Source organism: Poecilia formosa, unplaced genomic scaffold (genome assembly GCF_000485575.1).
Source record: "Poecilia formosa unplaced genomic scaffold, Poecilia_formosa-5.1.2 Scaffold33, whole genome shotgun sequence".
Taxonomy (NCBI): Eukaryota; Metazoa; Chordata; class Actinopteri; order Cyprinodontiformes; family Poeciliidae; genus Poecilia; species Poecilia formosa.
In genome coordinates this window covers 493,335-506,882 of record NW_006799972.1, presented here as the reverse complement: position 1 = coordinate 506,882, position 13,548 = coordinate 493,335, and the positions used below count along the sequence as shown (strand labels likewise).

General features: G+C 36.7%; 1 protein-coding gene across 1 annotated transcript in view; it reads left to right on the top strand.

Moving 5' to 3' along the window:
* The first annotated feature begins 4,897 nt into the window (after positions 1 to 4,897).
* The window catches only part of rufy2 (RUN and FYVE domain containing 2), a 25,548-nt gene continuing 16,897 nt past the window's right edge, over positions 4,898 to 13,548 (top strand). The window contains 3 exon segments of the mRNA XM_007549787.2: positions 4,898 to 5,620; positions 9,913 to 10,086; positions 11,205 to 11,322. Of these exon segments, the coding sequence (XP_007549849.1) occupies positions 5,332 to 5,620; positions 9,913 to 10,086; positions 11,205 to 11,322 (581 nt within the window). The 5' untranslated portion in view covers positions 4,898 to 5,331.

Genomic DNA, 13,548 nt, shown 5'->3' with positions numbered 1-13,548 from the left:
TATATACATCGTTTTTGGTTAAAGCAATTGTTTGTTCTTCAATCTGTGAAGAACAGACTGTGGATAGAGAATCCAGACATTTTACTGAAGTAAGAGTAGTAAAATTACTCAAATAGAAAGCATAGCATAGTAAAAAAAAATACTCCTAAAATTACATTTTACCCAAAAGGTTACTCAAGTAAGTGTAACTGAGTAAATGTAACTAGTTACTAACCAACTCCAGTCACAAGCTGGGATGCAGCAAAAGTGATCTAATGTGACTAAAATGTTACAATTTGCTGCTTTGTGAAGGAAAACTAAATCTTCATGTTTCCCTGAAATACAATCTACGTAACAAAACACGGTGTTGGCAGGATCATGATGAGGGGATGCTTTTTTCATAAAGGAACTGACACAAAAGATGGAATAACACCATAATACCGCCATTAAAAATGCATTTCGCATGAACAGAAGTGTGTAAAATTAATACCAGCTTGATTCAAATGATTCACACTTCCAGCATCAAACGTCTCTGCAGCCCTTTTCTCACTGGGAATACTGGTTTTTATTCAGATCATTTTCCAGCAGCGCTGTTATCCGCATAGTCATTCACTTCAAAACGAGCCAATCACGTTGCTGCTTTCACAAGTCCCGCCTCCTCGTTCTCTTCACTGATTGGTTGGTCATGGGTGTGGCGTTTTCATTCATCATTTTCTACATTCATTCAAACATCCTGCTAACCTGTGACTTTCCATACGTGAAGAAGTAAATGTCACTTGCTGTTTTTCCTGTTCTGTGTTTTCTCTAAGTCTACGTGTCTCCCATCACCTCTTTGCTTCATTTCTCCCCCTACCAGCCTCCATCCCTCCTCCTGTTTATCCCGAACCCCTCCCCTCTCCCAGCCTCCTGCCTCTTGTCATTGGGTGCCGTGTCGGGTGATGGTTGTGGTTTCTGTCGGTGATATCTCCGGAGCATGTACCAGCTCTCTGCCTGCAGCCGTACATGGACAGATGGAAGTTTATCCACACTCTGGGACATCTGAGAGCTGCTGATTACCTCCTTCATCCTCAGCTGCTGGACAGATTTCATACAAGCTAAATGACGATTACTGCTGTGTTTCTTCATTTTGAGGTGAGATGCAGGAATGCACATGTATTCAGTTACGTTAGGATGTGTTAGCATTAAACAAGAAGTTGACAAAATCGCTGGGTCATATTATTTAAGTTTAGCTAAAATGTGTTCCTTATGTAAACCATAATTATGATAACATCATGTGTTTTGAATAGTAGCACTGTCTGCAGGATTTCTGCACAGTGAATGGTAATACTACGATGAAACAGCATCCTGTATTCATTGGTGGAAAAAATAAAACATCTCGTGGACAGCTCAGTGATTGGCTGGTTTATCCGTCTTTATAAAGGAGGCTGATCTGGGATTTCATGCAGTTTGTTGGTGAGTAATGGGATGCTAGGTGTGGTTCAGAAATGAGTCCAAAAGCGCCACAATGAGATAATAACAAGTTACTTCAATGGATTAGTATCTGCATAAAAATCTAAACATAAAAATGTGTGAATATATGACTAAATAACTATGCCATTATTATTATGTTTTTTAACAAAAAGCATTTATATTATGATATAGTGTGGAATATTTTCAAATAGCAGTGCCAGTGCTCAGGCTTAAGAGGAAATCATGAATTTAACCTTTAGTTATTGTATGTATTACATATGCTTACAATCTGAAATATGTATTTATTTATTCCAATTTTCTCTTTGTTTTTCAGGTTACAAGGAGTAACAGTTATAACAGTTATGTAGTGTTTACTTTTTGGGTTTGTGGCATTTTTAAGGGATCTTTTAGTGATTTCATTCATATTTATAATGGCAATTTATAAATTGCCATTATACATATATATACATTACTCACATTTACCTGAGTAATTTGTTGTTCTTTTAACTTTTACTTGAGTAATTTTATTATGAAATATTTCTACTCTAAAACAAATATATTTCAACTAAAAATTAACCAGACACACACCTGCAGTTTTTTGTTAAAATTTTATAAGTTTTTTTTTTAAAGAAACTGAATTGGGGAAAAAATATTTTGTTACTTATATGAATTATTGTAATTTTTGTCCTTAAAATATCAAAAATTCCACTTTAAATTTGGTCCATCTGATTATGTAAATGTAAAGAAAAGGTTTGTCAAAATTTACAATAAATATATACAGTCTCGTATATTACGACTTAGAATGAATGAAATATTTTAAAATGTTTGTTTTGGAAATTGATTCAGGCAGTACAGCAGCAGCTAAAGGGCTGCTGAGCTGGTCATATGATCTCTGGTCAGTCCGAAGAGATTAGAGGGAGAAACAGGAAAACCACAGCAGAGGAAGAGTAACGCTGCGCTTCCTCTGTAATGCTATACTTTACTGGGAAGATCGAAGGGTTTCAGCCATTTCATGGCAATAGTAGCTCATTGGGTTATTATGAAAAGAAAAGGTAAGAAATATTTACATTCTGGAAGTTTTTTGTTTGTGATTTATTTGAAATTATTCTCCTGTTTTAAGAACAGGGGCATTATGTTGAAAGATGTGTGTTTTTGGGGTAAGGCAATATCGACAAAATACAGAAAGACTTCTGTAACTTTGAACAATAGCAGCCTATTAACTAGAAATTCAGTATTTAGTCACATTTTTTCAGTTATAAAATCATAGTAGATGCATTTATTAATTAAGCATTTCTCTCTGCAGGCATGAAACTGGATTTTTAATTTTATACAGCTCTGGAAAAAATTAAGAGTCCAGTTAAAATTATCAGTTTCTCTGATTTTACTCTATAAGTAAATGCTTGAGTAAAATGAACATAGTTCTTTTATTTCATGAACTACTGACAACATGTCTTTGAAATTCAAAGCAAAAAAATTAGTTTTTATTTGCAGAAAATAAAAAAAAGATGCAGAGCTTTCAGACCTCAAATAATGCAAAGAAAACAAGTTCACATTCATTTACAGACAACAATACAAATGTTTTAACTCAGGAAGAGTTCACAAATCGGTATTTGGTGGAATAACCAGGAGGTTTTCAATGGGATTCAGTGCAGTGGACTCTTAGTTTATTCCAGATCTTGTCACATTATATCAATCAGCATAAGTCCAGACAAGCCAGTGTTATTCAAATCTGCATTGAGGCTCATTTTATTCCAGCCTGTGATTTTTTTAGATCAATGTTTTTTTCGTGCAGATCCATCCATGCTGAGCACATCAAGTCTGGCCAAACTGGATTGCAAAACCAAAATCCTCCACAGTGCAGAGCATCGGGTCACCTGGATATCAGACGAACAGCTGAACCTTCCTGTCTGGCTTAGTCTTCACAGTCCACTGCAGAACGAACCATTTTGAGGACGTCTCTTAGGGAGACGGAGGAGCGCCCCGCTCAGCATGTACTCCCCCCAGAGCCTCCATCGCTGGGGCATCACTCACAGCGAGAGCATGGAGCGCCTGGCTTACAGTCAAGGTAGGCCCAACGTTTAAAACTCTGACCTTGCTGAAAAACAGCCATGACGGTCAACATCCACTACAGCATGTTTTACTATTACGGTGCATTTTTAATTTTAAAGACAGCAATGAAACATCCTCTGTACTGTTGTTAGTTTATAAATCACTGAACGGCTTAACACCAAAATACATTAAAGATCTGCTGTTGTTGCTGAGGTCTTCTGGTTCTGGTTCTGGTTCTGGTTCTGGTTCTGGTTCTGCTCTGCATCTCCAGAACCAGAACCAAACATGGAGAAGCAGCATTCAGTTTTTACAATCCAAACTCCCAGAAAACTGCAAAACTGCCGAAACCCTGAGTTCCTGTAAATCAAGGCTTGAAATCCACCTGTTTGGAGTTGACTTGATTAATAAAACTGGAACATTAATCAGAATAGTTTATGTATATTGGCTTGATGATTTTGATGATGGAATTTGACAAAAGGTAATGTTTATTTCTTGTTTCATAATTTGTTTTTATATTTTTATGGTGCAAAATACCAACACATGATGAAGAGTCAAGCAATGATCACCCATAATTTCTGCTATAGTTAATCATCTACTGTGTAATTCAAAAGGAATCATGTACATAGTTTCTTAATTTGAATTTTTAACGGTGTGATAATTCATAACAACAAACGTCATACCAGGTGGTAACATATTGTTTGCTGCCACTGTGCAATTTTGCGCTCTAGCACATTTTAGATTATGTATACATGTATAATTGTGTTTTTTATGTTTTAACATTTTTAAGATTTCATAGTCTTAAAAAAAGGCTAGTATTATTGGCTATATAACATTTTTTTAAGAACTTATAGCATATTTTAAGATTTTTTTAAGACCTAATAGATTTTAATAGACCTAATACCTAAATGCAACAAAGTTTAGGCATTGTTAATAATGTCCTTCAATAACACAAAATTACCAAGTCATATTTTCAAATTTCATCTCTAAACATTTTTAAATCATATGTGATTTGAAAATGTTTAAAGTTGAAAGGAAATTAGCAAATTTCCTGTCAAAAATATTGAACCAAAATATACCAGAATATTTTTGGGTATTTTTAAATGCTTTAAAACAAGAGAAGTCTGATTGTAATAGAAGACAGTGAGGGAAGTGTCTTTTTTTAATAGTTGCTATGTATATTAAATATTTTTGGGAGAGTACGTCCTGAAAACCTTTATAAGGTCTATGTTTCTAACTAAAGAAATTATAGTTTTAATACCTGAAGTTGATTGAAAACCCTACGGAGTAAAACCTGAGTGGAGCTTTAATAATTAATGTGTGAAAGCTTCATGTTGAAGCAGCGCCCTCCCTGCAGTTCCCACCTCCGGCAGCAGGGGGCAGCAGCTCGGCGGCAGCCTATAAATGATGACGTAGTGCTGCTTGCTGCCTTTTGTGAGCTTCGTGGGCCTCCTGACGCCGCCTCCTCACAGGGCGCAGCTGCTGGACCGGGGAGACGCCAACTGTCGGTTTGGTTAGCTGTAAACAAATCTGTACACCTCCGAGATGTACGGGAAAGGAACCTTTTGTGCGGACCTGTTTGCTGCGCCGTGACAGCAGGTTTTAGCGCTCATCATGTAGGTAAACTCAGGATTATTTGACGCCCGGGAGCGGTGTAACTTTTGTGGGGAGCTGATTTTTTTTTATTTTTTTTAATTCATGTTGGTTAAACCAATGTCATCACTTAACTGGTGGGATCCCGGACATTTTGTTGCTATGCTCACCTAAATCGCTAGCTAACTAAGTGAAGAAGCTGGATAATTTTGTGTGTTTTTTACATCACGGAGCTCAGCTAGCTTTGATAATATTCCCTTGAACATGGCATCTGCTGCCGCGGAGCACGACCTGGCTCTGAACGAGGCGGACAGCAGCAAGGAGAAAGGCCAGGTGTTCGGGATCCTCAGGCTACAGGAGGAGAAATCAGGTGCAGGGGACAAGGCGAACAGCAGCACAGGGAGAGGTGGAGGTGGCGTGGGAGACGGGCGATGGCAGGCTCCTATCTTCGCTTTAGCCAGGAAAGCATCAGAGACCATTTCAGGAAGCATTCACGTCCTTCCAAAAGTGTCGGAACACAGGACTTCCCTTCCAGGTGACTGGACTGTCCAAGGTACAGTATGCATTATGGGGCTGTGCTAAATGAAATTGTGGCACATCTCTCTCCTGTCTAGTTTTCATCATCACCAGAGCCGACCCAAACCTTTTTGGGGCCCTGAGCAGATTTTCATTTGAGGCCCCATCAGAGGTCGTGCTAGACATTTTAGTTGTCCATCATTTTGACTGATGGCATAAAAAGAAAAATCTGTCTTGTACTATTTTTACCCGTTGTTATAATCATATTAACATAGGTTATTCAGATGCATTTTTTAAATGTGGTTCAGTTAATCACCTAGATGAACCGTGAATCCCATCACACATAAACCAGATGAACGCATCTAACTTTTTCTCCTTAATGACAAAAACCACTGACTGGCCCCAATAACCACATAATAAATGAAATTAAATGACTAATTACGAGCGTTTCACCCACTGGAGTGAAGTGGGTGTGCACAGCCTCACAAATTCCTCCTGGTCCACATCTGCAGAGACATCAGCGCTGGTTCATCAGTCAGTTGGATCTGCCCGATCCAAACCGATCAATTAAACTCTGCCATCTTTTTACCCTGTCCGCGATCCAGCCCCGCACTTTTACGAGGATTTAGCCCCATATACCAAAAAATCAGGACCAGATGCTTCATCATTCCTAAACTTCTCTGCTGTTACTAGCATAACTTGTAATTAGCTTGCATCATGCCAGTGTAATTATGGTGATTGATTTTAACCTTACAACAAACTGAAATAAAAATATTTGAATTTTGAAATTCAGACTGCTATTTAAGTGTGCCATATTATTTTAACTATTGGAAAGTAACATCAACTGATAAACATGAAACTGATATTAAGCAAGTTAACAAGTTTGAAATCTTAAATTTCTCCAACAGTGGCAGCAGGAATATATTGATCATTATTTGTATAACAACTATAAAAGCAATCCAGAAAATGTTTTTTCCATGTTTAGTAGCATTCAGTTTGTATAATTCAATGTTATTTTTAATTGGTGCTCTTGGAGGCCTCCTGGTGGCGTGGGGGACCATAAGCAGCCGCTTAACTTGCATATTTCTTGGGCCCGGCCGTGACCTCCACAGACCACTTGATGTTTCACACATCAGTGCTGGTCTCATGCATCCTGCTCCGTTTGCCCCGAGGCCTCACATGATGCGTTCAGAAATGCCGTCTCTTGGGGTTAACACACTTCACGCTGTGTCATTCAGCTGTTTAAACTACAAAACCCTCATAACTACTGCAGCAGCCGCACCTCTTTCACTCCCACTCTGAGCTAAATTGAACCTGCTGGCTGTCACCATCTTCACCACAAACTTGCTTTCAAAATGAATCAAATCAAATGACGTTGATAAAAATCTTCTATTTATTTATTTATTTTGTATCGAGTAAATATTAATTTGGTTTCAATTCCCTTCATGTTTTGCATGTTACTTAAACATGTTACGGTAAATTATCCCAAAAGTTATTGCGATAAACGATAATGTTGTTGTTTTGAGACCATTTTCAATGAATATAATATAAAGGCATAAAAATGCAAGAACACGTTCTCAAAGATCAATAAACTTTAAATTCTAATGAATGTTTAACACTGGAACTGGAAGACATTTTAAACATCTAAAATGAATAAACAACACAACAGAAACGGCAAATAAAATTCATTATGAAGCATTTGTAAACAAAATTATGGAGAAATGCACCAGGCTGAAGCCGTTTGTCATCCATGTCAAGGTTTCTCCCAGATAACTTGGTCAGCCTGGTGGTTGTGGCGGTTGCCAGTCATCCATCCAGCGGCTCAATGTGTTTTTGAGTTAAAAATAGTTTAAAATTGACAGGAAATTTGAAAATATCACTTGATAATAAGATTAATACCTGAACACCAACTATAAAATTGTATAAATGCAAACATTAAAAAAAAAATTTAATAAATAAACAATACTAAGCCTGGTGGGGCCCAAATGAAGCCTGGTGGCCCGCCAGACTTTTCATACACTGGGGAAACCCTGCATATCCTGGTAAGAAGAGAAACAATAAATCATGCAAATGGAAGCTATTAAGCTGATTTTAATTTATCATGCAATTAACTGATTTATTCCCGAATTAAATTGTATTTTTATTTAACACCAACAAGTTGCAGACAGTACTTTGAGGAAGTAGTATTTTCTTCAGTGTACTTTGTTGAAGTTTTATTTGACAGACCAACACAAAGTAGTGCCTAACCTTGAAATGAAGGTTGGGGGGGGGGGAACATTGTGGCTTTTGACTTCTCTTGTTTTTGTTTGTTTTAATTCTAGTTACTAGTCTTTAAGTCTTTGCAGATCTAGTAATAATTTTTTATGCCTTGTTCTTTGTTGCTAAACAGCTCAGGCTTGGTGAGACTGGAGGGCGAACATAAGTTTTAAAGTCTAGACCCTTTCTTGTTGTGTTTAGGTATAAACATTGGTCTAAATCTTGCCATTTCACCTGCAGCTGCATATTTATGAATGTTGTTTCCACAAATTCATGTTAGTTTTTGTGCCCAAAGCTTCCAGCAGCTTCTCTGTTCTGACCTCTGATAATTTTTCCTTGTAAAAAATCACAGCCTTGCTGCCTGCAGGCCAATGTGTTGCTGCAACAGCGTCTCCTGACTTTGCTCAGTCCTCTGGTGTGTTTAGCTACACATTAACTCACATTTCCAAACATGGAGCGTTTAAAAGCGCGGCACACTGTCTCCACTGCAAAATCACACAATCTGACCAAGTATCTTTGGTCTAATTTCCAGTTCAGATATCTCAGAACCATTGAAATAAGACAAAACTAATTTATAAAAAGCTTTTTGTTTTAAGTCAATAATTCTTTAATATTTATGAGACGGTTGCAGTTATAAATGTAACAATCTGCCAGTGGAACAAGACATTTTTCCCATATTAAAAGCTAAGATTTTAAGCTAGCAGTGTATTAAAATGTTTGCAGTTGAAACTAGAGCAAAACTACTTGGCAGGGTTTTGTGTTTTTGCGGTGAGGCCCTGAAGGTTTCACTGGAAAACAAAATCATCATGCTGCTGATCAAAACGTTACATAAATGTTTCCTCAAACTGGGACAGGAAACGATGGTGTGCTTTTAAAGGGCAGTTCAGGATATTCTCTTACGATGTAGATAAATCTGTTTTTGTTGAGTATAAATTCGTTCAGTCCCAGAGGTTGAAGCAAGCAGCAGTAAGTAGGGGAGGGGCAGCACAGTCCTAATCTTTCTCTGGTATCTCACCAAGTAAACTTTAAATATTTTTTACATTTTCAAAATGTTTCGTTTTTAGATCTTGGCAGAATTGGGTGATAACTAGTTACATTTACATGAGTTACTTCTTTGCAAGAATTTACTTTTAGGAGTATTTTTACTACACTTTTTACCTTTACTTCAGTAAAATATGTTAAAGTAGTGCTACTCTTGCGTAAAATTTCTGGATTTTCTACCCACTGAATGAAAAACAAACGTGTTTAAACCAAAGGTTGACCAGACACAGACACACCTGCAGTTTTTATTAAAAAGTCATAAGTTTTATATTGAAAGAAACTGATTTGGAAAAAATGTCTGCCTTATTTTATTATTTTTTGTTACTTGTATAAATTGATGTAATTTCCATTTAAATTTATGTTTTGGCCAATCTTATCATGTATTATTTAAATACTAAATGGTTGAGAATTTGATTAGTTACTCAATACTTGAGTAGACTTTTTTTTTTTACCAAATACTTTTTTACTCTTATTTGAGTAATTTCTTGGATGGCTTCTTTCTACTTCTACTTGGGTAAAAATATGTTAAAGTAGTTCTATTGTTACTTGATTCCAGTGTTTAGTTGCTCTGATAACCAGACCAAACTTGATGTTATTCATATATCGTAATAAATTTTGAATAGTAAAATGTAACCGAACATGCAGCTCTCGAGAAAATGAAGAGTCCGCTTAAAACGATCGGTTTCTCTAATTTTACTTTTTACATGTATATGAGTAAAATGAACATTGTTTTTTTTTTATTCTATAAACTACTGACAACATGTCTCTGAAATTCAAAGCAAAAAAATTGTTTTTATTTGCAGAAAATGAGAAATGGTGAAAATAAGAAAATATGCAGAGCTTTCAGACGTCAAATGCAAAGAAAACAAGTTTATATTCATTTAGAAACAACAAAACCAATGTTTTAACTCAGGAAGAGTTCAGAAACCGATGTTTGGTGGAATAACCAGGAGGTTTTCAATGAGGCTCAGTGCAGTGGCTCTTAGTTTTTCTAGAGCTGTATATCTAAACTGCGGATCGTTTCCTCCACAGCGATGCGTGACCCGATGGCCATGGAGCGAGCCAACCTGCTGAACATGGCGAAGCTCAGCATCAAAGGCCTGATCGAGTCGGCTCTGAGCTTCGGCCGGACGCTGGACTCGGACTACCCGCCTCTGCAGCAGTTCTTCGTGGTCATGGAGCACTGCCTGAAGCACGGCCTCCGAGGTGAGCGAGGCAGCGGCCTGTAGAGGGACTCAGAGCTGTGTGTGGGCGAGGCCGCGGTTTTTCACAGTGGGAACGCAGAACGTTGGACAGAAGGCAACAAAAAAACACGTTTTGGAACATCTAATCGCTATTCCAATCAATAATAAGTGATTATTAAATTAAATAAATAAATGTTTTTTTGCCATTCTCACATTTCTCATTGGCTGCCAGTCAAATTGATCAAGCTGCTTTGCTCCTTAAACTAGCAGAGCCAGCGCCAACTTTTGATCTGTGATTAATTTAAAATATTACACATTTTTATAATAAAAACAGTGTCTTGTCGTTGGGTGTATATTATGACATGAACAGAAATCATGATATACCCGATAATATTTTGTTAAACAGAACTCATGGCAAACTGAAATCACAAAGTATGAGGCAGCATTAAACGAAATGAAAAATTACTGACCAGAAGGGCTGGACAATAAATCAATAACACGATGGACAAGTGATCAGTATCGATAGATGATATGCCTGATAGAATAATCAATAATTTTACAGAAGTCTGATCCAGAACCACACAGCATTCTGGGAGATTTAGGCAGAGGAAAGACTTTAGCCGCTCAACAGCCAACTAAGCAAAGTTGGTGAAATCAACTAGCTCTCTCATTCTTTGGTTACCTAGCAATGACTACCTCTCTCATTCTTTGGTTACCTAGCAACAACTAGCTCACTCATTCTTTGGTTACCTAGCAACAACCTGCTGAGTAACTGGCGCAGCAGCAGTTTAAGGTTTCACCACTCTGCTTCATAACTGCTTAAAAATAAAAAAACAACAACGGCGTGGCGTGAAAACTGGATAAAACAGGAAATGATATGTGATTTAAAACAGAAAACTAATCAATATTGATATTGACTGATATGAAATGCTTATATTGTGATAAATTTTTTAGCCATATCGTCCAGCTCTAAAATAAATTCTAACAGTTCACGTAGTTTGACTGTCTGTGGGTCTTAAAAGGGGCTTCCTGGCTGGAAGCTAGTGGCGTTTGGCATGGAAAAGTTTGGGAATCCCTGGACATTTCTACCCTCCCCAGCGGATTTTCCTCTCATTGGTTTATTTCTCTTTGCTTTCCCAGTGAAGAAGTCCTTCCTGGGGTTCAGCAAGTCTCTGTGGGGACCTCTGGAGCTGGTGGAGAAGCTGTGTCCAGAAGCGTCAGAGATCTCTGCCTCTGTTCGAGACCTTCCCGGCCTCAAGTAAGGATCAAATTCCTCCTCCACACGCTTGTTTAAGCTCACTGCTAATCTGCAGCAATTAACGGCTCACAAACAGAAGTAACATGATACTGTGACCTGATCTGGCTCAGGGAAGTACCTGTGCCGTTTACTTTCACTTCACCTTTCAGCTTCACTTCTCCCTTTCCCTGCTTTTATACAGACACACATTAACTGAACACATACATGCACCACCATCAGGTAAACGGTGAAACTTTGTCAGCTTTAACTGACTGCTACTTTCTTGACCTGAGTGAATTTCAAAGGAGAAAGCTGTAGACCGCATGTGTCAAACTCGAGGCCCGGGGGCCAAATGTGGCCCGCCGTAGCTTTTTATGTGGCCCTCTAGACTCCAGATCACATCAGTAAGTCCTTCCAGTTTTTCACAAATCAACAAATCTACACATTTCTTCTGATTTTACTGCAGAAACATTAGGCAGTCACTGCTGCCTCAGTTTACTTAGTGTCATATAACTGACACAGCGAGTAATGAAAAGTTTAAACATTATTGAAAATATTGTAAAAATTCCTTGCAAATACTTCTAAATTAGCAACACAAAATCTGTGGTTTTGAATAAAAAAAACCAGAAAAACAATTAGGCCTGTCATGATAAACAGTAAATCAATTAATCGCACGATAAAAGGAAAGAAATGCAATAATTTTAATTTGCTTGATTTATTGTTTTTCTCTCTTTTTACCAAAAATCTGATAAAAATCTTCCATCTGGTGTTTGGTCTCAACTATCACTTTTTTTGAAAGATAATTTTGCTTACATAGACTTAATTTATTTTATTTGGTGTTTTCTATATTTATTTTGAATATTTTAAATGCCTTCCAGTTCCAGTGTTTAAATGTTCATCAGAATTAAAAGTTTATTGGCGTTTTATAATCTTTTCTTGCATTTTTATGCAATTATTCCTATTTTATTACTTGAAAATGTTCTCAAAACAATGTTGTCATTTATCACAATAAGCTCAATTTATCATCCAGCAAAATTTGTCGTGAAAAAACAGAGAGACCAATCAGTATTATTTAATTTTAATTGAATGCTGAAACAGTTATTTATTGATACTTTACCAGTTTAAAGTATCAATACATCCTGGCCCTTTAAGAGCGTTCAGGTTTTTAACCCGGCCCAAAATGAAAATGATTTTGACGCCCTCGACGTCGTAGACGATGACTCTGCAGACAGGAAACCAACTGAGAAATATTCGTTGTTTCTCTGATCAGCAGAATGAGGAACATTAATGTGTTTGTCTGCTAGAGGCCCGGTCCTTTTCCTCTGGTGCTGCTGAGTCAGACGGAACGAAAAGTTTCACACACTTCAGAACGGTTCTGTGAAAACTACAAACACAAAAAAATCAAATGCAGGCGCTTTAAAAACTTGAATTTTAGTTTGGTGTCTTCAAAGTTTGAAAGTGTTTGAATTCTGCATAAAGTCACAGAAACTGGCTGAAATTCAAACTGTGGTTTTCTAATGAAGTCAATCTGACGTCGGATTTTCTAATATTTCTAATATTTGAAGTTAAATCAGACTTAAACTTTTCTTGATTTAGAATCACCAAAATTATTTCTGTTTGCTAACTTCCAAAACAAATTGCAAGGACATTTTCTAATTTTATTTTGAATATTGGTTATTCCAAATGGCTCATTGAGTTATTGATCTGTGTGATTGAATTACAGGCTGCTACGTAGTTAAACGTTACTGAAATGTTTTTTTAGTGTTCTCACACCAGTCAGCTGTTCAGGCTGAATGAGACACTTCAAAACATAAAATTAGTTACATTTGGATTTTCCTTATTCCTGCTGCAGGATGCAGAATACTGACACAATGAAAGAACAGTAATAAATGACATCATGCTGGATGAAACTGTCTTTTTTTGTGTGTTTTTATCTCCAAAGTTTGGTCCTGGAATAGTTTGATTTTTACCTTGAAAAGGCTTGAAATTTATAAAACCTGGAAAAATTATAATACAGAGAATCTGTTTGTGTTTTTATAAGTTATAATGCAATTAAAAAGTTCTCTGTACGTTTCAGTAACTCGGTAAAAGAAGTGAAAATAATAAACACAGAATTATTACACACAAATAATTGTGTACAATATACAATAATTTATTGAATGAATTGATTTAAATAAATTAAATTAATCTTTACTTAATTCAATAATTATTTTTTAAATATTTTATAATTTAATTAAATACATTAAT